The sequence below is a fragment of the Triplophysa dalaica genome, chromosome 14, assembly GCF_015846415.1.
Source record: "Triplophysa dalaica isolate WHDGS20190420 chromosome 14, ASM1584641v1, whole genome shotgun sequence".
NCBI lineage: Eukaryota > Metazoa > Chordata > Actinopteri > Cypriniformes > Nemacheilidae > Triplophysa > Triplophysa dalaica.
Window position 1 is genome coordinate 10,425,384 of NC_079555.1, and position 21,324 is coordinate 10,446,707.

Below are 21,324 nucleotides of genomic sequence, written 5' to 3' on the forward strand. Positions count from 1 at the left end.
TAGAACTCATGATCTCAGCGTTTCAAGCGCCATGCTCGAACCACAGAGCTACATGAAAGCTGTATATTAATGTTCAAAAGGTGTATTGCACAAAATTTGTAATAGAAAAGGGTTTACAGCCTAAACATGTAAAGTAATTGTTAATTGACTGAAAGGTTTTTAGGAGAACCAAAAAGGGTTATTTTGTGGGAAAAACTAATGGTCCTGAATGAAACGGATTTGATGCCAAATCAGCTATTAAATGGTCTCATTTTACTACCTTTACTATCCATTCGCAGTAGTTATATGCGTTCAATGACAAAAACGATGACCTCATAGACGTGTGTGCTATCCCACCCCACTTTGATCGTATAAATACAGACCGACTGCTGTGAAACACTGAAAGAAGAGCTGTCACAAGCAGCTGATTCTCAACGGAAGAACCCACTTTTACCTGAACACGAGATGGCTGTAAGAACCGGAGGTGGACCATGCAAATATAGATTATTATTTGCCTTCATAATGCTTTCAAATGTATCCTTGAGTACATCAGTCAGTCTTGATTTAACGGAGTTACGAAATAAAGTTTCGAAAATTAAAGTCCATCCACGAGGGAATCTCTGGGCTACAGGTATGTAGCCTCCGTTTTGGATAGTATATTAGAAAGCAAACGAGTAACCAAATGCATGTTTGGACTGACTACAGCTTCAGATACTATATGCGAATATATTGGACTGGATTTTCATTTAACTATTTTCATATTAACTCTTGTTCCAACTTAAATTTTGTCTTCTAGGTCATTTCATGGGCAAGAAGAGTATTTCAAACAGCCAGTTACAAGAGACTTCATTATCCTCAGAGTCTATGAGGAATATTGAGCAGCAGTCAGTGAGTCCAGATGGAGAAACGGAGGATTTGAGGGAGCTGATCACTCAGGAGGTGCTGAAAGTCGCTCTTAAGGCTAAACTTCAGGACCGAAAAGGGACGCAAGATGCTTACAACCAGGTGGTTAGCTACACTTTTTTAGAAAGAAAATGTACACAGTTACTAGAGATTTGTATAGCCTAACCTAAAAGAAAATGTACATTGTTGCTTCATCCTTCTCTTATACATTTTTATTCATTCATTTGTTTCAGGATTCGGACTTCCTGATGAAGCTTTTGAAAAACTACACTGCAAAGAGGAACCTATAGATTAGCGAACATTGTACAAAATCTAATCCGTATAAAGTACGGAAACCTCATTTGATGATATTTAACCGTAACCTGCTTTTCTTATGTATGCCTTATATGTATTTTGTAAATAAATGAATGTGTAAAGATGAAAAATATTTTAAGAAAATAAATACGAAACGTCTAGTCTCACCATCATCACGTGTAATAATGTCAGCAAAAAAAAAACACATTTACAGTAATAGTTCCTGAAGACTTTGTTGCAGCTATGCAGACAAGAAAAACTACAATTAAGCATCACCACTAAATTGCCTAAAGCTCCTAGTTTGCCTTCAGGTTTTCGCATAGAAACGTACTTGTCTTTAAAAAGGAGCGTACATTTGCTTTTTACAAAGCATCAGGCTTATGAGGTCAATACAAACATTTTTTTCTTAACATTGGTAACGAAAAAGTACAGAATTGCGTAATTTCGGTGTTTTAGAGACTCTAGGTTAATATATCAAAAGGTAGGCTTGACGAGAAATGAAGTATAAACAAACGAATAAATATATAGGCTACAAACAGATGAATAAACAAATGTTGAAATATAAAACCAGCACAAACAAAAACTTAAGTATTGATATTGGCATAGATGTAAGCCAATGCAATGATACGCATATGCCAAGTGCGTTTCATTTCCACAAATTGTATTTATTTCTGAATTTTTCCGTTGATTTGTACATAATTTTCTCGTCTTCCAAACGCGTTTAAAGCGATAGCGGAGGGAGATTTTCTAGAATAATTCCATATATTCTTATCACCAAAATAGATGTAACGTTATGGTGTTTTATCGCTCACATATAGAGGGCAGCAGTGAGTCAACCATACTTGCAAACAACATCTACGCGAGGAACTCCTCATGCCTCGCTTCAGAAAAGCATGAATCTCATCCAAATGTTCGCTGTAAAATGCCTTTAGTAGTGTTGTGTGGATACCCGTGCAGTGGTAAAACCCGGCGAGCTCATGAGCTGAGAGATTATTTCTCTCAAAATACAGAAAGAAAGGTTCATGTTATCGGAGATGAGGATCAAGGGATTGATAAGAACTCTGTATATTCAGGTGAGAATCGTGATGCCAAATGTGTAGACGTTTGGACCACCTTAGAGACACAATATTGCACATATATAACTGAAATCGGGACAATATAGTCTAACAGCACTCCTCATGTGATATTGCTGCCATGTCCTGCTGTAACTGACCGAGTATGATGTTTGTTTGTTGATGAGTCCAGACTCACAGAAAGAGAAGAATCTGAGAGGTGCACTGCGAGCTGAAGTTGAGAGGTGAATGTTAATCTGTCTCACACGTCAAACATAAATGGAAATGTTTTGTTTGTACTTTTTTGAAGGAAGGATTATTTATGTAAAATGATTTGTAGTTTGGGTCACAAATTATAAAAATGTTTAAATGGTGTTGGACACCTTTTGATTTATGCTCGATGGATAAGTGAATAATAAAATCACCAGCTTTTCAATAAACAGTGCGTGTTCAATATATTCAAAATCTATAACAATATTCAAAACTGTAAGGATTATATGCAAAAGATAATCAGATTACAAATTCTGGTTAAAACAAAAAGATCACCATATCTGTCTTTTAATTATCACACCCATAATTTTGGAACAATAAGATGCTTTCAATAGATTTATGTAATTTCTTTATGTACTTCTCTTTTTGTATTCAGGAAGGTCAATAAAGATGACATTGTGATTCTTGATTCCTTGAATTACATTAAAGGTAAATTGTTTGTCATAGGTGAATTATTGTCATATCGTCACAGTCCCTCCAAAGCCTCTGATGTCAAAATTCGCTGTTGGAAAAAAACACTGTATTTCTTAAATGATTAAATAAGTGTCATCAAAGTTGACAAGTGTTTTTTTAATACGTATTGTTGGTTGGATATTTGCAAAACCCAGAGACAAACATAAAGGGCCACTTATAATATTGATTTATGGCAAAACAAAAATCACAAAATATGGAGATTTTTAGAAGGACAGCAGGAAAATATGTATTTGATTTTTAAATGCCACTTCATGGAAGAAAATGTACACATACCTTAGTGTGTTTTTGGTCCATAAAACAATGTGTGGAGTGCGAGTTAAACCCATTTGTGTTTTCAACATTTCTTGCACCTGACCAGGACAAGTAAAATATCAGCTCTTGGTCTGACCAGCTGGTGTTAATTAAGGCACAATTTAAGTCGGAGAAGTATAATTAGTGTAATTTAACTATAATTGTTTTTCATTTCTAGGATACAGATATGAGCTGTTTTGTCTTATCAAACATACACAGACGCCACATTGCTTGGTATGTAATCTCCTCTCAAACACAGGCTTTGTTTACTTAATAGTATGAAGGACCCCTAAATCTCAAATTTCTACAGGTGTACTGTTTAACATCAGCTGAGGTGAGCTCAGAATGCAATAAATCCAGAGAGGTTGATTCTCAGTACACTCAGGAAATGTGAGTGTGACATTTTTCACAATATTGTCTATACTATCTTAAGTTAATATTAATAAACGTATACATTTGTATTATTATCATTAATATAATAAAGGATAACTACGTTTTTTTATTTAGTAATATTAATGAAATCCCCGTATTATAAAATCTACTTTTTCATAAGTATTTCAAACTAATTACTTGTTTCATAAAATCATAAAATTGTTGTTCTTTTTTCACTTAAATATCATCATTAATTATCATTTTATGTCTTTGAAACAAAATAGTCTTGATGGGCTTATATTGAGATTTGAAGCGCCTGATTCAAGGAACAGATGGGATAGTCCACTGTTTACTATTCAGATAGAGGACGCACTTCCATTTGAAGCCATCGGCGATGCGCTTTTCAAAAGAAAAGCACCTCCACCTAATCAGTCCACGCAAAGTGTAAGAATTCTACTTATAATGCATAAAGCATGAGTATGTAGCTACATTATCTACATGTGGAATTTCTGTTTTTTATTTATTTATTTGTGATGCAGCAACCTCTCTCATCTACCAACTTTCTGTACGAGTTGGACAAAGTTACACAAGACATCCTTATGGTACAATTTAAATTTTATGCAAAAACCTTCTTCAGGGGCCAGTTGCATAAACATAGCTGCTAAGCTTAACAACCAGTCTCACTGACTAGCAGTAAGTTAGGACTAATAAGTCTTACTTTCCAGATTTCTATTAGACCCTTCTATGTATTTATGTAACTGAAGAAATCTTGAAGAAAGAAAAAAATTGGACTGCTATTTTGTAAGAACAGTCTAAGCAGTATGCAACCTGCCCCAGGTGTTATGTTATGAAAATAGAATGTACGCAGATTTTTCAATACTATCTTTATTGATTTTGCATATGTATTCCTACATAACACAGCAATTGCAACAAACTATTGTAATGAATAGCATTTGTCATAATTTGGGTGTGTATTTTATTGTCCTAGGCTCTTCTTGACACACAGAAGACCAGCGTCCCTGGAGATCTTATATCTATCCCTGGTGCTACAGAAAAGATATCCTTTTTCACACGTCTATCATTTTTACCCTTGTTTGTGCACTGAACTTCTATTTGTTTTCTTCATGGATTATTTTGCAGAGATTCTTGGGAAGACATGTCATGGGCCACCAACTTTTGATAGCTCTTATATATTTCCTAAGCCTTCTTCCTTATAGCAAAGTGTTAAAAAAACAGCAAGAAAGCCGGAACAACTCTGCCTTAACTGAAATTTTGTACATTGACAAAAAGTGTATACGTTTAATGCTAAATGAAGACTGATATGACCTTTTCGATTCCAATAAATACACAAACATCAAAGAAAGTCATTTTGTTTTGATGCATTTGCAGTTTAGTAACTGTCCATAACTGCTTTAGCTTTCAAACAAGGTAAACCGAGGAACCAGTGCGCGGCCCTTTGAAATACTACATTCAAAGGGTTTATTACTAGAAGCTAATTTAAACGCATAATGAAATGCCAAATAACTTTGTGTGATTGCAATATTTGAAATTGGTTCCTGCTGATCAAAATGAATCTGGTTGATTTAAAATGGTTATATTATGCACATATCCATCCTTTCCTTAACCTTCTTCATACATCAATCTCACAAGAAGTCTTAACATGGTGGAACTGAGGAAACTCAGACGCCAGTTCATCAGTTACACCAAGATGCATCCAACAGAGAACATTGGACAGATTGCCAATATGTTTGTGCAATATCTTAATAAGAGTATGCACTAACTATGCTCAAAATGTGTTTTAAAATGAGTAGTCAATGGCATATTTATTGTTTTCTAATTAATTTCTAATAATTAATTCTAATTATAAAATGTATTTCTTTTAAGTGCAATAAAATTTGAAATCTTTGCATTAATGAATTTGAGTATTTATACAGGTGATACAGAAAAACTAGCAAGAATCATCTAACAGTTCTTGCCTTTTGCCAGACAGCTGGGTAAAGTATTTTTTTCCGAAGAAAATAACTCATTAGAAAGAAAAAGTTTAAGAGAAAGAATGTCCCCCATAAAGTTGTCACTTTGAATTGGCACTTATAGTAAAAGGCGGGACACTAGAAAAAAGGATTAATACAGAATTAAACACACATTATCCATATGATCATCACACTACAATGTATGAAGGGCACATGTAAAAAAACATTTCTTTAGCCCTTCCAAAGAGTGAAAAAAGAAAAACCATAATCAGCATCTACAGACCGTACTTAAATCTTTCACAGACAACATCTTTAAAAAGGTGTTTTCAGTCTTAAATTGTGGTTTACAAACCTTAAAATGACTGCAAGGTTTGATTTAAGCTGTAACGTGTACCCACAGATGTTTTCTCACTCCATATGTGTGAAGGCTAATCAAATAAAGCATAAAACTCATTGAGACGGTGACTTTTAGTGTTTTTTTACGCTAGTCTCTTGTTTATGCCTCAGGGAGGATCTCCGAGTGTCTTAATGACTGCATATAGTGAGTCATTGTTGTAAATCAGGCCAGCTGTTTATGTGCAGAACTATAATGTGGTAAATATGGAATGAAAACATTGTGTACTTGACTCTTATCTCATGACCTCTGATGCTATGTTGAGTGGGCAAACAGCAACAGTGCAACAATTAGTAAAATATCTTGATGATTGTCATGCCCATTCCTGCATACATGTTTCTTATGTGGTATAATGTGGGAAACAAATACCAACATAATCCGCTTTTGTCATTCTATAGATATATGATCAAAGTTATAATTGTACATTTAAGATTATAATATTTTGTCTAATGAAAATGTCACCTGTCTATTAACAGTAACAGGACTCAAATCCACATCAAGTTCTTTTCCATTCATTACTTTTTCAATTTATCTCTATACAATGACATTCATTAATATTCTAGTATAATAGATATTGTTATAATATTTATCTGTAAGAATAAAAAAAGAAACAATCCTGTCATCATTTACTCACCCAATTGTCATTTCAAACCTTTGATATTTTTCGTCCGAACAACACAAAAAACTGATATTTTGAAGAAAATTTGTAACCGAACAGCACTGTACCCCATTCACTTTATTGTATAGACACAAAACCTTCATTTTTTTAAATATCTTTTGTGTTCTTCGGAAGAAAGAAAGACACAGGTTTGAAATGAAAAGAGGCTAAGTGTGAATTATCATTTTAATTAATGGAAAGGGTTGTTATGTGCTGCCACCTTCTGGCAAGATAGGATAAGCAGTTTTAAATTTTAAGTATTTAGAAGTACTACTTCTGAATGGTTAAGAAGGTGAGTGCCTTCCAATATGCTTTCTTATGTAACGATTAATATCCAATAACATATTATATATATATGCATAGTAGGTGTGCCATTTAGACCGGAGTTTGGTGTTTGTATGTTGAATTTAAACGATCACAAAAATATATTACAAGATAAAGGTATATTAATCTGAGCTCACATGTATGCCCAAACTAAAACATGGCAGTTTTGAGCATATTGCTATATTTTTTTATCTTTATAATAATTCTCAGTTCGACACATGGTTTAAATCCATATTAAAACTTTTAAATAATTTGAAATGCATTTTTTTGTTTTGTTGTAACACACAATTGCCTTCAGACGAAAGTCTGTTATACAATTAAATTCACCCAGAACTGATAAGTTTGTAGAATGACAGGTTAGATTTGTTTATTTGAAAAGCTATCTATAGAAAGGGCAAAGACCGTCTGATCATCCAAAGTTGAAACAGAGGTGGAAATGATAATGACTCTCAAAATTCCTGATGAAGAAACATCTAGTAACAAACTTGATCTAAACATTAGAGGTTCTGCACCTGAACTGAACTATTCTAGATTACAAAAAAATGTTTTGACTTCCATCATTTCAAACAATCTAAAGGTGTGACTGTATAAATTCATTTGTTCTTTATTCTCTACTATTTAACAAAGGCTCGATTGAAAAGAGCAGTACAAACATCTGTATCAGTATCATATACAGTCTGTAAAATATATAGAATTTTATTCGAAACTGCAATAAGGAAATCAATGCACAAGAGAATTTCTGGCTTTCATAAATCTCTGTAACTTATGACATGATTGAAGAGCTGTTTATGAATCATCATTTGGTTACTTCTCTTGGGTTGTTTTCTTAGACACCGTTTTGCTCATGTTGGAGTATTTGTGCTTGTCATTTCTGTTTAAAAAGAAAGATAACAGCATGGGTTCATAAGTTCATAGCAAATAAAATCACACAACACAATTCATGACCAGGTAGTAGTTTTTAACAGGTAAATTTAGTGCAAAAAAGTAACAAAAATGGGTTTGTTAGCAAGTGAACAAAATTAAAATGGATTTTTGCAGACAGATTGTTTAAATGAAGTCTTCTGTAAAACCAGGTGTAATTTTGCAATACTTCAAATGAAGTCAAATTAAGTGAAGAAGGTGAGTGAACATCAATATACCTGCTCATCTTAACCCTGTTCCTACAGCCCATTCCACCCTCCCAGTGGCTCGTGTGAGTGTCTCTGGTCATCATACCCCCACAGCTCACACACGGCTTACCTTTACTGTAAGGCTAGAGACAAAACAAACAGTCGAAAGCAGTTCAAAGTTATAAAAATAATCGGGCTCCTCGATTAGAACAAATATCTTAATCAAGGTTATTTTGGCCAATATTGAGATCCCGAATATTTAACACGATTACTCATAACTTCTAAAACAACATAGAAAATTAGAAAAACTTGGCTTTAAAACTGTGAATTCAACTGAAAAATAAAGTAATGAGTAAAGAAATCACACAGCTGAACCACTGTAAAGGAAGGGGGTGCGCTGTGGATTTACACCACAAGAAAAGAGAGGATCTTTGCAAATTGGAATTGGGCACAATAATCATTTTACCTCGATTATTTTGTTTTTGCTAATCGTTGAAAATTGACGATTTAGATTATTTTCAATCAATTGTACAGCCCCTAAAAAATACAATATATAACTGTATATAAGCTTAATTGTTCACTTACTGTAGTAAACTGTATGGCATGACTACTGTCCATTTAAAAAGAAAATACATCCTACTGTATTTTTAGCCATGTTTAAAAATATAAACATTTTTACTATTGAAATTAAATGACACAAAAAAATGATCTGGCCGACTTGAAACTTACTTAATTTGTTTATAATTTAAATGCTAAATTCTGGTTTAAAGGTTTCTGAGGTCTGACAGGGCTCGGGTAACTAACCTGTTCTTTGGCACAATAACCGCAGATCATCCTGGTGGCCAACTCCATCAGATGGTCCTGATCCTCATCATGACAGGCGTCACATGCGTAAGCACGACCACAGCAAGGGAACCTGACAAGAGGGATGATAAAAAAAGTCTTTTAATTCAACAGAAATCAATTTAAGCCCCAGATATATACTGATGCTCTACGCCGTAACTTGGAGCAGGAGACTTCTGTTGGTTACCTCAGCCATCTGTGACTTTGCCTGTAGTGTCTGCAGGCACCTTTATCAGGTAGAGGCTTTCCATGCTGAACCGCAGGGTCTCTATATCTCTGAGTATATTGAGCAGTCGCACCTGTACATAAAAGAATACAAACCTTGTGAGGCTATTATAAAAACATGTAAACCAGACTGTAAATTCAACAAAAACAACAGCTGTACTGTCAATGGTAAGTGTGGTGTGTATCCTACACCCCATCAACAAGCCTGCGTTCAGCGAACCAGTGGCGTCTTGTATTACCTCCTCAAAAGGAGCGCTCATTCTGCTTCACAACTTCTTCCTGGTGGAATATTCTTCCTTACTCGGTCCGGTTAACCACATCTCTCACAACTTTCAAAAAAACGACTTAAAACCCATCTCTTCTGTGAATACTTAACAGACTTGAACTCTCTGTAAGTCGCTTTGGATAAAAGCATCTGCTAAATGACTAAATGTACAGAATATATAGCACAAGGTAGAGAGACCTGTGGTTTTTCTGGCCTCTGGCTGAATGAACTGAAACCGCGCAGCCTCAACAAAGATGCTGAGTTTGGTGTGGCAATGTTGGCAGTTTTGCTCCCAGTTTTGGCCATAGGTCAGATTCTAGAAATACATGAAACAAAAAGAGAACAAACATTTTGAGAATAATATCAAGTGTTTTTTTCTATTAATAAGTGCAGACAGAAATAAAATGTCTGAATTGTGACATGTAATGTAACTTGATTTCTTTTACAAACAGTCTCCAGACCTGAATCGTGTCCTCCTTGTTGCAGTTTAGGCAGCCGACACTGAACTCGGACTCCTGCAGTATCAGATCTACAGGCACAGCTGCATATAGGTCCAGATAACCCAAAACATCGCTGTAGTGGTGCAGAATACTGGACCTAAATGCAGACCTGATTTCTGCTCCACATTTCTCACACTGAGCTGTACAGGGCAGCCGTTCATTCAGGGTCAGATCAGCACAAACTTTACACCTACAGAACAAAGAGAGGCCCATCAAGTTTGCAAATCTGAGGCTAGTATGAAAAAAAAGTTTCTTAAAGACATTCGGAGACCATGTTGCTATTAAGTTTTAACATCAGTCTCAAAACGTTTTGTGAGCAGTCATACGCCTCAGGAAATGTATATAAAAATATTCAGCCCTATATGTCACCCTTTATAGTGAGAAAAAACATCAGGTATATGTGGCAGCAGTATTATGCTACATCAACGCATGAGGACACAAAATCAGAGAACCAGTTTTGTGAATGAAGTCACAAGAGACTAAAATCAGATGCATGCTATTACCTTACGTGTAATATTTCCATAATAAAAAGCTAAACCGACTTAACTTGACTCGGTGTAAATGATAGGATCACACAAGACCCACATTTATAACAGTTTTCCTTTGGTTTTTAAAACAGGACTGAAATTCACCGGCTGCATTGCAGAGACACAGTGACCTGTCTGGCCGTCACAGTGGCTGTCTGTTCTCCCAGTCTCAATCCTAGCAGTTTGATCTCATTGCCTTTGCGTCGCTCTCTTGTTTTGATGTTCTCCACCTGCCGGTTACCTGCCTCCCCGTCACTGCCAAAAGCAGTGTCCTCCTCCTCTACAACAGCTTCGTCATGCTCTCCCTCCTCCTCTTCCGCTGAAGCCGCAGTGAGTGACACTATACGATCAGGAGTGTCTGTTTTCTTGCCTGTGTTCTTAAAAACAGTGACCTTGAGCTGCTCGTAGGGGACAAACTGTATTCCAGACCTCTGCAAGTCAATGTCTTTTTTCAACTGCAAAGAGAGATTTGATATTAGATGTAGTTTTAAATAAAAGTGCTTATAAAGAGACTCAGTCTGACCTGTCTGGCTCCATCAGTGAAGATTTTCTCCATGCTACGGTCCAGCCAGCGCAGGTACGGCCTGAAAAGCATCTCAACCCTCCCCATCAGCTGGTTGGTGGCATGTTTGGCCTTCAGCCATTCTTCTGAGGCCTTTTGCACATGTCTGTGAGCACACAACATACAATATATAGTTAATCATTTCTGGCTATATTCACAAGCAATATTACAATCAAAAGCATGAAACGTTCTTCTGACCTCGCCATGAGTGCTGGTAAATTCTGGTCCTCTGGAACATCCAGAGTGAACACCTATGTTACATTATCTTTTAGTTAAGAAGACAACATTTAGTGTTAACATGGATTTGAGTATAGTTTTAAGCATGCACACCTCTTGAGGGTAATTCTCAGGAAAGCTGACCATGATGTCGACTTCATTTAGGTCAAAAGGCTGCAAAACAACACTCAATATCAGTACAAAGTAACTGTATTCAGCACGCTGGCTGCATGACCTTGCCACCCTACACAATAAAAGTGCACATGAAAAAAGTTCTGTCATCATTATTTCATCCTCGCGTCATACAAATCCTGACCTCTTCTATCCTCTGGGAAACACAAAAGAAGATATTTTGAGAAATGTTGCAGTGGTTTTGTGTCCATACAATGAAGTTAATGGGGACAAGTATTGTTTTTTTCAAAATATCTTCTTTGGTGTTCTGCAGAAGAAAGAAAGCCATACAGGTTTTGGAATGGCATGAAGATGATAAATGATGAAACTTTTGTGTAAACTGTTCCTTAAGTCTTACCCATTCAGGGTCTGTGGCTTGCACCGTCACTCTGTAGTAAGTTAGCTTTCCATCTTCTCGCTCCTGCACTATAAGTTTTTCTTTTGGGAATCTTTTCATCAGCTGAGCGATCTCTGTGGCTCTCAGCTGTTTGCAGACCTCCTCAGTGAGATTAGCCAGTTTGACCTGATCATGAGCTGGACGTGCAGCTGGAGCAGAGGGTCTGAAACCCCTCCTCTCTCTCGGTCCATAAGGCTGGTCCTCAACTGGCGGAAGCTGCTGTGGGTGGTGGAAGCGACATCGGTCATCCATAGAACAAAAGCCAGAAAGGAAGTAACGGCAGGGCCTTCTAGCCCTTTCTCGTTTCTCAGGGGGCCGATTTGTTGCTGGATGGGACCGGCAGCTTCTCTTTATCTGATTGGGTGCTTTCACTCGACTCTTGCTGTGGATCTGATGGCTGACTATTTGCATTTTCTTCTTTCTCTTTGTGATCCGTCTTTGGATCGACGCTGCTCTCTGCCTTTTTAACACCTGCAGCCCTCTGATGAAGAAAGCGGCACTTTTTCCCGTAATAGCATCGTCTGCCCTGAGAGAAAAAACGGCACAGCGGTTGCGCCTGTCCACCCGTCTGTGGTGTGTTCTTTTGGCTGGTGTCCTCTGGATGGCTCGTGTTGTCTTGTTCGGTTTCCGCTGTCAATGATGAAGAGCCCGGTTCATCCTCACCAGACGGCTTCAACTCTAATGACTGTGGGGCAACAAAAAAACAAGATGATGAGTGTTCGTCAGATGACAAGAGCTGTCACAGTATTAGATTTTCACAAGATGATCATCACGCCTAAAAGATAGATAAATAAATAACATTGTCAGTCAAATAAATCCTTAATTGTGTTGTGTAGGGAGGCAAACAGAGAGTTTGTAACCATCGTGGATTTTACATTTTATGCCTACAGGTGCTCAATTATTTATGATGTCATCAGTGACATTAACACAATATTGAATATCATGATTTTTTATTTTACTGTTATTGTCAAAAGCCGTATATAGTGACACCCCTAATTTAGCTGCAGCTGTAACATGCAGTTTTTAAGGTGTGATGATAAAGCATTTCTGATATTTAAGCTAATATAGAATATTAAAGGCATGGCAAAACTACATGTTTTTATATCTAGGCACTGCAATGTATTTTTGGCATCTATATAAGTTAAACAAATTAAGTCAAACTTGTCAGAGAGCTCTGAGAACCTCTGTGTTACAGTTACAGAGACATAAAGTGCCTGGGAACGTGCGGATGACACACATCTATCTATCTAGAAAATGGACGTTGAATCCATTTGAATGAAAATCATCATTTAGCTCGATTCTTTCATTTTCAATGATCGCGCAATGGGATCAGGAAGTGGCGCATGCTTTAAAACTTGCATTACATTAAACTTACACATGTAACGTGTAATTGTAACTCCTCCGCTAAATGTTTTTGTTGTTCTAATAAATGTCATTTATTATAACACCGCCCAAATTACTTGTGGCAATGTCTCTCTTGTAAGGATATAAGTTAGCTTAAATTAATATGTTCGACACTAACCTGCACCACACCGTCACTTTCTGACTCCATTAAATCGGACACCTGTCAATATAAGCAGCCAAATACGTCAATAGTTATTAGTGACTGTCGCTGTGTGTCCAAAAGACAGAGATTACTCGCGATGTTAGCATAAACATCTGAAGTGTGCTGGACATCATTCAGCGCTGCGCAGACCGATTGCACGGCGTGACATCAAAGTACCGCGGGAGCGATTCAAAAGCAGAGCAGATGACCAGTTCTCGCGGAACTTGATGTCATATGACAATCAGTATGCGCAGCACCAAATGAGTTCAAACATCCATTTTACAATATGTCGAATAGCGTTTTTCTTCACTAGGGGCCGCTAGATTGGCTCAAAAGCCTATTTGTTAACGCTATTTTTTTGTCATTTTTCTAATACAATGTGTAATCTTTCAAATATATACATTGAAATAATTGGTACATGACAATCAAAATAACGCTTAATATAGCAAGGTCTTTAAAAATTATTTAAATGAAATCTTCATGTTGTAATCATTAACACCTATAATTGGTCAATGCTTAAAGCGTGAAGAAAAGTTACAGGTACCACGTGACAACGTACGGTTTGCGCTCCAAAAAGAGCGGTTCGGACAATTTAATTCTGAATAATGACACAGTACAACTTTAATGATTAACATGGGATTTTAAATAGACATTGATAATTATAAAAAAATGAGATCAGTGGCGTTATATGACAAACTAATATAACGTTATGTGGTTTGTCGTGGATGCCCTCTGGTGTTATGGAGTAGAATTACTGCTTCAAGTACTTTACAAAAATAATTATATCCATAATTTCAGTTTCAACACATCTTTGATGTCTAGATGTCTAGTAAACATTTTCACAGTTTTAAAAACACATGGTTCACAATACTCCTCAAACGCTTAAATTATTTACAAAAGGAAGGTATAATATTTCAGTGCAATAGATATACCGGGCACCTGAGCAACATCAAGGACAGAGGAACATTTTGAATGCTACACAGTTCTGGTTCTCTGAAGGATTTAGTTGCTATTAAAGTAAATTGTTGACTAATACATGTTAAAAAAATGACTGTGTTTCATGCAATCTGGGAAAGCTGCCAGCAAAGAGACTCGGTTTTACAGCCTATGTGGGATTACCTGCGGATCAACCACTCTGGCATGCTTCGATCTCCTCTCTTTCCTGTTATTCTAACGGTAGCATCATACTTCGTTCTTTGTCTGCCCTTCCTAGCATGTGACATTATGGGAGAGAAGTGGCCTGCTATTTACTGGCACAAGATCCAGCCTGGCAAGATGCCCACACCTGCAATGCTTCTACACTGCAGTGGAGTTACTCTGTATAATCATCTACTCCTGGTGTTGCCTGCAGCAGCAGCACAGTGGATATGGAGACCTCCCATTCCTCTGCCTGAACAAGCACCTACATTACTAGAACTTGCAGTTGGGGTAGCTGGGAATCTTCTGCTCTTTGACTTTCAGTACTTCATCTGGCACTTTTTGCATCACAAGATACGCTGGCTGTATGTCACTTTCCATGCCATCCATCACGTTTACTCTGCCCCCTTTTCTCTGGCCACACAGTGTCTCGGAGGATGGGAGCTGGTGACAGTGGGTCTCTGGACCACGCTCAACCCTGTTTTGCTGAGATGTCACCTGCTCACTACTTGGGCGTTCATGGTTGTCCATGTATATGTTTCTGTGGAGGACCACTGTGGATATGACTTCCCGTGGTCCACCTCACGTCTCATTCCTTTTGGTATTTATGGAGGTCCAAGCAAGCACGATGTACACCACCGGAAACCTAATACCAACTTTGCTCCACATTTTAGCCACTGGGATAAACTGTTCGGCACTCATGCTGATTTTAGTTTTGTTAAAACTTCTTGATAAACAAGCATGCACGCAACTATTACATTTCTATGATTGACTATCTCAAACCTTATCACTTGAGCTCTTATAAACCCAGAGGGATGTCTGGGAAAGCAATAAATAAATGTACCTGAAAAAATATGATTCCGGCTAATTTCTGCTTTATTACAAATTAAAATTCACACCAGAAAAAACGTGAGAAGAGAAGTAAATAAAACCTCAACCCTGTACAGTGTGCAACTGTAACAGGAAGAGGCTTTGCATTTGTGTGAACTGAAAATAAAAGAATGCAAATTATACTGTGAGTTTGTCATCTACGTGTTTGTAATGTTTGTTGTTGTTTTTCATATTCACAATTTGTATTTAAACATGTCACTGTGTTGTTTATTTCATGTTATCGAATGTTTCCGAACACGCCTGCGAACGCGTCTGCTCACTGTCGAAGCGATGGGCAGAAAGATCGGTGTATGACGTCAAATTACCGCGAGAGCAACTTGAAAGCGGTTCTCTTGAACTGTCGCTATCGCGGTACTTACCACTCGGTCCGCGCAGCGCCGCATAAACACGACAAGCCCTTTAAATGTTGAGCCGCAGCCAATGAGCGTGAGTCAGCTGACCGCTGTGGTGGCGCTGTTCCTGGATCAGACTCGCAAACACACAGCAGCAGTGGTATGGCAGTCAGGAAACGGACAGCCATTTTATAATCCGCAGCATTTCTGTGCTATTTACAGTTTAAAAGCATTTATTCAAATTTTCAATGATGGGTCAGTGCGGGATCACGTCGTCCAAGACCGTCCTTGTGTTTCTGAACCTGATATTTTGGGTAAGTTGGATGTGTTTGAGGGTGAAATTTTGGAGTGCGTCAGTGTTGTCATGTGGATGGACACAGTCAGGTGTCGAGCAGCTCTATTATCGCACACACTCCTTTTATATCATTGTGCACTTCTAAAGATCAAAAATGCATGCTAACGTGTTATATTTGACGTGTGTGTTGTTTTTGTGTCTTTGCATTTAAACGTTGGTGCGTATTGCGTTTGTTTACATACACCGATCGCAATCTAATGTTACACTTAGAAACCAGAGACAGTATAAAAAAATATATTTCATTTATTACGCGCTGCTGTTTGTAAATATAAATTATTATTATTTTTGTCTAAACAACTGTGGGTTTTATTACTTCAAATAATAAATCCCATCTTAATCATTTTTATTTGACGTAAAGTTATAGTGAACAATTTGCAGCAAACACAAACGATATTGTAATTTTTCTGGCACGTTTTTTCATGTAACGTTAAGATTTAACACTGAGCTCTGGAATTTCTAGAAACCCTACTCCACCTATCAGCTTGCTTTTCTTGTCCTGGAGCAGTGGATTAATCCCTTTAATCTGGGTCTAAGTAAGTCTTGTGACAGAGAGATAGATAGTATGACACTTCTGTCCTATTATTTATTTAGGGATCAGGCTGCTTGATTCAATCTCATCTTTATGTCACAGCCTTTACTGTATTTACAGCTCATTCAAGAGGGGAACTTATTTCTGATGATCTGTAAAAACAGAGGAATTATTTTGTTCTTTGTTTTGTTTGTGTGACTGCTGATGTTTATCCAATCACTTATTCTTTTTGTTCACCTTTAGTAATGGTTTTCTTGTCATTCAACACTCCAGTATCTTTTAAAGATTTAGAGAATGATCATGTTTTGACAGTGTAGGAGACAAAGGGCCTTTTAAAGAAGCTCAATTGACAAGAATTTATGTGTCTCCCAATATTTCCTGAACTTCACTTCTTTTATCCTAATGTCCTTGCTGGCTTGCATTTAATCAGATCAATCAATCAATCAATCACATAACTACATTACTTTGAAATAGCCTTGTAAGCTGGTATAGCGTTAAACTAACTAACTAACAAACATACAAACAAACTACATTACCATAAGAGCTCAAACTGAATTAGGATCATACATAAAATAACAAAAGTGAAACAATTTCTCCTGACGTGAAATCACAGCAAACTTAACATTTGATTCACTGACCCTGTCTGTGTTCTCCCCGAAGGCCGCTGCTGGTATCCTGTGTTATGTGGGAGCCTATGTGTTTATCACATATGATGACTATGACCATTTCTTTGAGGATGTGTACACACTGATTCCAGCCGTTGTCATCATCGCTGTTGGTGCGCTCTTGTTCATTATTGGACTGATCGGATGCTGTGCCACTATTCGAGAGAGCAGGTGTGGTCTGGCTACTGTAAGTACTGTAAGCTTTCCTGTAGCTCAGTGGTAAGAGCATTGCGTTAACAACGCAAGGTTGTGGGTTTTGATCCCAGGGGATTGCAAATACCTATGTAAAATGTATAGGATAAAGCAATGTAAGTCGCTTTGGATAAAAGCGTCTGCCAAATGCCTAAATGTAAATGTAAGTGAACCATTCTATGACTCATTCTCCCACAAACGTGCACTATATCATAGCTTTCAGCTGATCTAAAAGCGTGTCATTGACTGGATTTGATCTTGTGCTTGTGTTTTTTTCCACAGTTTGTCATCATTCTTATGCTGGTGTTTGTCACTGAAGTGGTTGTGGTGGTGCTTGGCTATATTTACAGAGCGAAGGTGAGTCTTGTGTATAAAGAACATTACTATTTACTATAAGAGGTGTGCCTGCATTGTTTTTTAATATGAGAGCTGTTCTCACTTTTTATGTTCTTTGGACTGCGTTGAAAGCTTAAACAAGACAGTCAGTTTGTAATGTAATACATGGGTGGTAGGCTGTTTAGGAATATTTGTTTAGCCTGTCTTTGAAATAAAAGTACACCATTGCATCTCCTCCCACATATGGAAGGGGATGAGTGATTAACAGTGGATTTGTTTTTAGGTGGAAAAAGAGGTCAATCACTCCATCCAGAAAGTGTATAATGAATACAACGGCACCAACACAGACGCCCCGAGCCGTGCCATTGACTATGTGCAGAGACAGGTGAGAACAAGACATGAGTTTATTTAAGGGGATAGTGGACCAGAAAATTTAAATTCTGTCATCATTTGCTGTTGGGATTTCAAAGCTTAGATTTATTTTCTTCCGGACAACACAAAAGAAGATATTTTAAAGAAAGTCTTTGACCAAACAGCTATTGTATCGACACAAAATCAATGCATGTGAATGGGGGCCAGTTAACAACATTCTTCAAAATATCTTCTTTTGTCTTCTTTTTTTATATAAGTTTGAAATAACAAGAGGCTTCATAAATGAAGACAGATTTTTGGGGGGTGAACTATCACTAAGCAATTCCATCCAAATCTGTAAAACAATGTTTTAGTGCAGATAACAGAACGATTTTCCGTCCCTGATCCTAGTAAAATGACCATAATGTCAATTTTTCTATGTAAAGCTCCATTGCTGTGGAATCGCCAACTACTCCGACTGGAGGAACACTCCCTGGTTCAAGGAGTCTCGAAATAACAGCGTGCCACAGAGTTGCTGTAAACCAAATGTGAGCAACTGCACCGGCTCCCTCTCCCGCCCTGGAGATCTCTACCCTGAGGTGAGAGACGTGTGTGGGTGTTTAGCAAAGTCTGCATGCACTTAAAAACACATCTGAGTCTAAAATTGTCTCGCGTTGAATTACTTTAGGGTTGCGAGGTACTGGTTGTGAAGAAGCTGAAAGAGATCATGATGTACGTCATCTGGGCCGCTTTGACGTTTGCTGCAATACAGGTATGCTAAATGTGTTGAACGCTGTATGTATTTAACTTTAATTGTGGTGAATGTGTGTAAAGGTATAAAAGCAGTTCGCCACGCAGTCACACTTGTGTGTCAGAGTTCTGAACTAAAGAAAGTGGAGCTGCTGAATCACAGGCTTTGACATTCATACACCTCCAAATACCCTACGGGGTGTAAAGGCAAATCCAGCACCTGCCTGTAACATCACATGGTGATTGACTCAGCTGTCTGAAAAACAAAGGAAGAAATGGAGCAATAGGGTAAATTGTTCTTGGCAAAAGTCTGTGAATTACGACAGCTGTTCTCTGCAGTCGTTTGGGTGTTTGTTTCCTCAGAATTGTTTTTTGATGCATACAAGCTGTTTCTGTTCTTTGTCTTTAGGAATACATTTGTTAATTAAACTAGTAGGAAGCAACTAGGAGTTTTTTGAGTGTTCCTGATACAAGATTTTTTCTTTTTAAATAAAGCAAAATGAAACGAAATGTGGTAGTGAACATCATTCAGTATTCTGTACCTTACCCGAAATAACACCGGTTAGCTTTCAATAATGATTTTTAGGTTGAGTTGTCAGGCACGATTTTGTGAGAAATGTCTTTTTGACGTGATTTGACATGTTAAGAGATGGAGGTAAAGTAACCAAAAAATATTTTTTACTCGCCCTCAAGTTGTTCCAAAGCTGTGAAATTTCTTGGTTCTGATCAACACCGAAGAGATTTTTGGAAGAATGCTTGTAACCAAACAGTTCTTTATTGATTATTGGAAATATTGCTTTACACATTTCTTTGTTCTGTTGAACACAAAAGAAGACATTTTGAAGAATGTAGGACAGTACACAGTTCTGAGGCACTTTTGCTACATTTTCCTACTCTGGTAATCAATGACGGCGAATAACTGTTTGGTTACGAGCATTCTTCCAAAAAATCCTTCTCTGTGTTGATCAGGACCAAGAAATTTACACCGCTTTGGAACTACTTGAGGGTGGCTAAATGATGACTGAATTTTATTTTGGGGTGAAAGACCCCTTTAAATGCTTGAATTAAGTTTTCTAGGCAAAGAAATGACAAAGTAAATAATTGTTGGTCGACAGCGATGGGGAATTTTTTAGTAGTACGAACACCTTCATCTGTTTCATGACTTCTAAACCATAATTTCAACCTTTCTGTTTCTGTAACGAGCTATAGAGCTGGCAGTTTTTATTGAAATTTTAGAAGCCTGTGATGTTTGCTTTATTTTATGCTGATCTTATCATTTATGGGCACCGTAAATGTTGTAGTGGAGTTATCATGCTCACGTTAGATCAGCTGTGAATGAACGGTACTGTGAATGTTTTTTCCTACAGATGCTGGGGATGTTGTGTGCCTGTGTGGTGCTGTGCCGTAGAAACCGGGACCCAGCCTACGAGCTTCTCATCACTGGAGGGACGTATGCATGAACAAACCATACCAGACAAACTTTTTTCACTCACATACACACACAAACATGCACGCAAACACACAAACACACACACACACACTGGGCTCAGGGTTCTGTCGGTGTGAGGTGGCACACTGGATATGCCCTAATTTTTTTCTCTTTCTACACACCTTATGCAGGGTTTGCTCTCACAATGCACTGGTGATGGGAAAAGGAACTTGGTTATTTATGTATGTCTCCACAAAACAATTGGGTTTTAATTGAACCTGTTTTTCTCAAAGGCGTTGGGCCGAATTGCAAAATGGCGGACAACCAATTGTTAATCCCAATGAGAAGACTTTAACATGTAAATCTCTTTACCTGTTCTCTTGTCTCTGTTATATGGAGTGTTGAGAATGAGCATTATGGCTTGACAGATGCCATTGTCGTATGGATAACATGTGGAATGTGTGCTTTCCTCATTTGTTAGTTTGCACTATGTGTATGTTTTAGTTATGTAACAAATACAGAGATGAAAAATGGTTGTAATGGGGTAATGATAGAATGATGTTTGAATAGGATCATGGTACCCATCACCAGTCTGCAGCACATTGACAGTTTGAGAGACAGATCTGGATTAACTACACAAGATTGCTTTCAAATGTGGGTCCAGTGGCACAGCTAAAGTGAACTAGACGTTCACAATATGTTCAAATCGGGGTTCATTCCGGTTTACATTTCAAGTGTAAAGATGCTTTGAGGTATACTCTACATGCACTACCACCATTTACTGACTTTTCTTTATTTCCACCTTTTTCCATTGTTACGTGTGAAGATTACTATTGTAGTAATATGTAGAATTCAAAGTTAGTTTGTAGGTATGTAGAACAGGTTCAACCGTGTATTATTTTAAATGAATGTAAATAGCGGGGGAGGAACTATGACGTAAGCTTGTAATTTCGATCTTAAAATAAATGTTTCATAAATTGACAACTGTTGAGTTGTTTCTTTTCACTCATGAATT

The 21,324-nt window shown here is 37.5% G+C and overlaps 5 protein-coding genes across 5 annotated transcripts; 4 read left to right on the forward strand and 1 right to left on the reverse strand.

Moving 5' to 3' along the window:
• Window positions 1-354: 354 nt before the first annotated feature.
• On the forward strand, window positions 355-1,346 carry nmba (neuromedin Ba). Its single transcript, XM_056766435.1, has 3 exons — window positions 355-610; window positions 776-984; window positions 1,116-1,346. The coding sequence occupies exons 1-3, from the start codon at window positions 445-447 to the stop codon at window positions 1,170-1,172; spliced, it is 432 nt and encodes a 143-aa protein (XP_056622413.1). The 5' UTR covers window positions 355-444; the 3' UTR covers window positions 1,173-1,346.
• A 142-nt stretch (window positions 1,347-1,488) lies between these two features.
• Window positions 1,489-6,062, forward strand: kti12 (KTI12 chromatin associated homolog). Its single transcript, XM_056766433.1, has 9 exons — window positions 1,489-2,249; window positions 2,422-2,473; window positions 2,875-2,927; window positions 3,442-3,497; window positions 3,574-3,653; window positions 3,920-4,079; window positions 4,175-4,237; window positions 4,624-4,692; window positions 5,272-6,062. Exons 1-9 carry the CDS (start codon window positions 1,970-1,972, stop codon window positions 5,413-5,415), a joined length of 957 nt encoding a protein of 318 aa, XP_056622411.1. The 5' UTR covers window positions 1,489-1,969; the 3' UTR covers window positions 5,416-6,062.
• Window positions 6,063-7,569: 1,507 nt separating this feature from the next.
• si:dkey-24l11.2 (uncharacterized protein LOC100034462 homolog) lies at window positions 7,570-13,479 on the reverse strand. The gene is given in 13 exon segments (XM_056766955.1): window positions 7,570-7,852; window positions 8,121-8,233; window positions 8,895-9,006; window positions 9,121-9,232; window positions 9,622-9,739; window positions 9,885-10,113; window positions 10,556-10,905; window positions 10,974-11,118; window positions 11,211-11,263; window positions 11,343-11,402; window positions 11,758-12,108; window positions 12,110-12,481; window positions 13,319-13,479. Coding segments are annotated over 13 exon segments (2,112 nt in total). The 5' UTR covers window positions 13,349-13,479; the 3' UTR covers window positions 7,570-7,785.
• A 910-nt stretch (window positions 13,480-14,389) lies between these two features.
• ch25hl1.2 (cholesterol 25-hydroxylase like 1, tandem duplicate 2) lies at window positions 14,390-15,211 on the forward strand. The gene has a single exon (XM_056766849.1). The coding sequence runs from the start codon at window positions 14,390-14,392 to the stop codon at window positions 15,209-15,211; it is 822 nt and encodes a 273-aa protein (XP_056622827.1).
• A 621-nt stretch (window positions 15,212-15,832) lies between these two features.
• tspan3a (tetraspanin 3a) lies at window positions 15,833-21,293 on the forward strand. The gene is made up of 7 exons (XM_056766761.1): window positions 15,833-16,016; window positions 17,247-17,438; window positions 17,726-17,800; window positions 18,063-18,164; window positions 18,577-18,729; window positions 18,819-18,902; window positions 20,248-21,293. Exons 1-7 carry the CDS (start codon window positions 15,951-15,953, stop codon window positions 20,338-20,340), a joined length of 765 nt encoding a protein of 254 aa, XP_056622739.1. The 5' UTR covers window positions 15,833-15,950; the 3' UTR covers window positions 20,341-21,293.
• The last annotated feature ends 31 nt before the right edge of the window (window positions 21,294-21,324 follow it).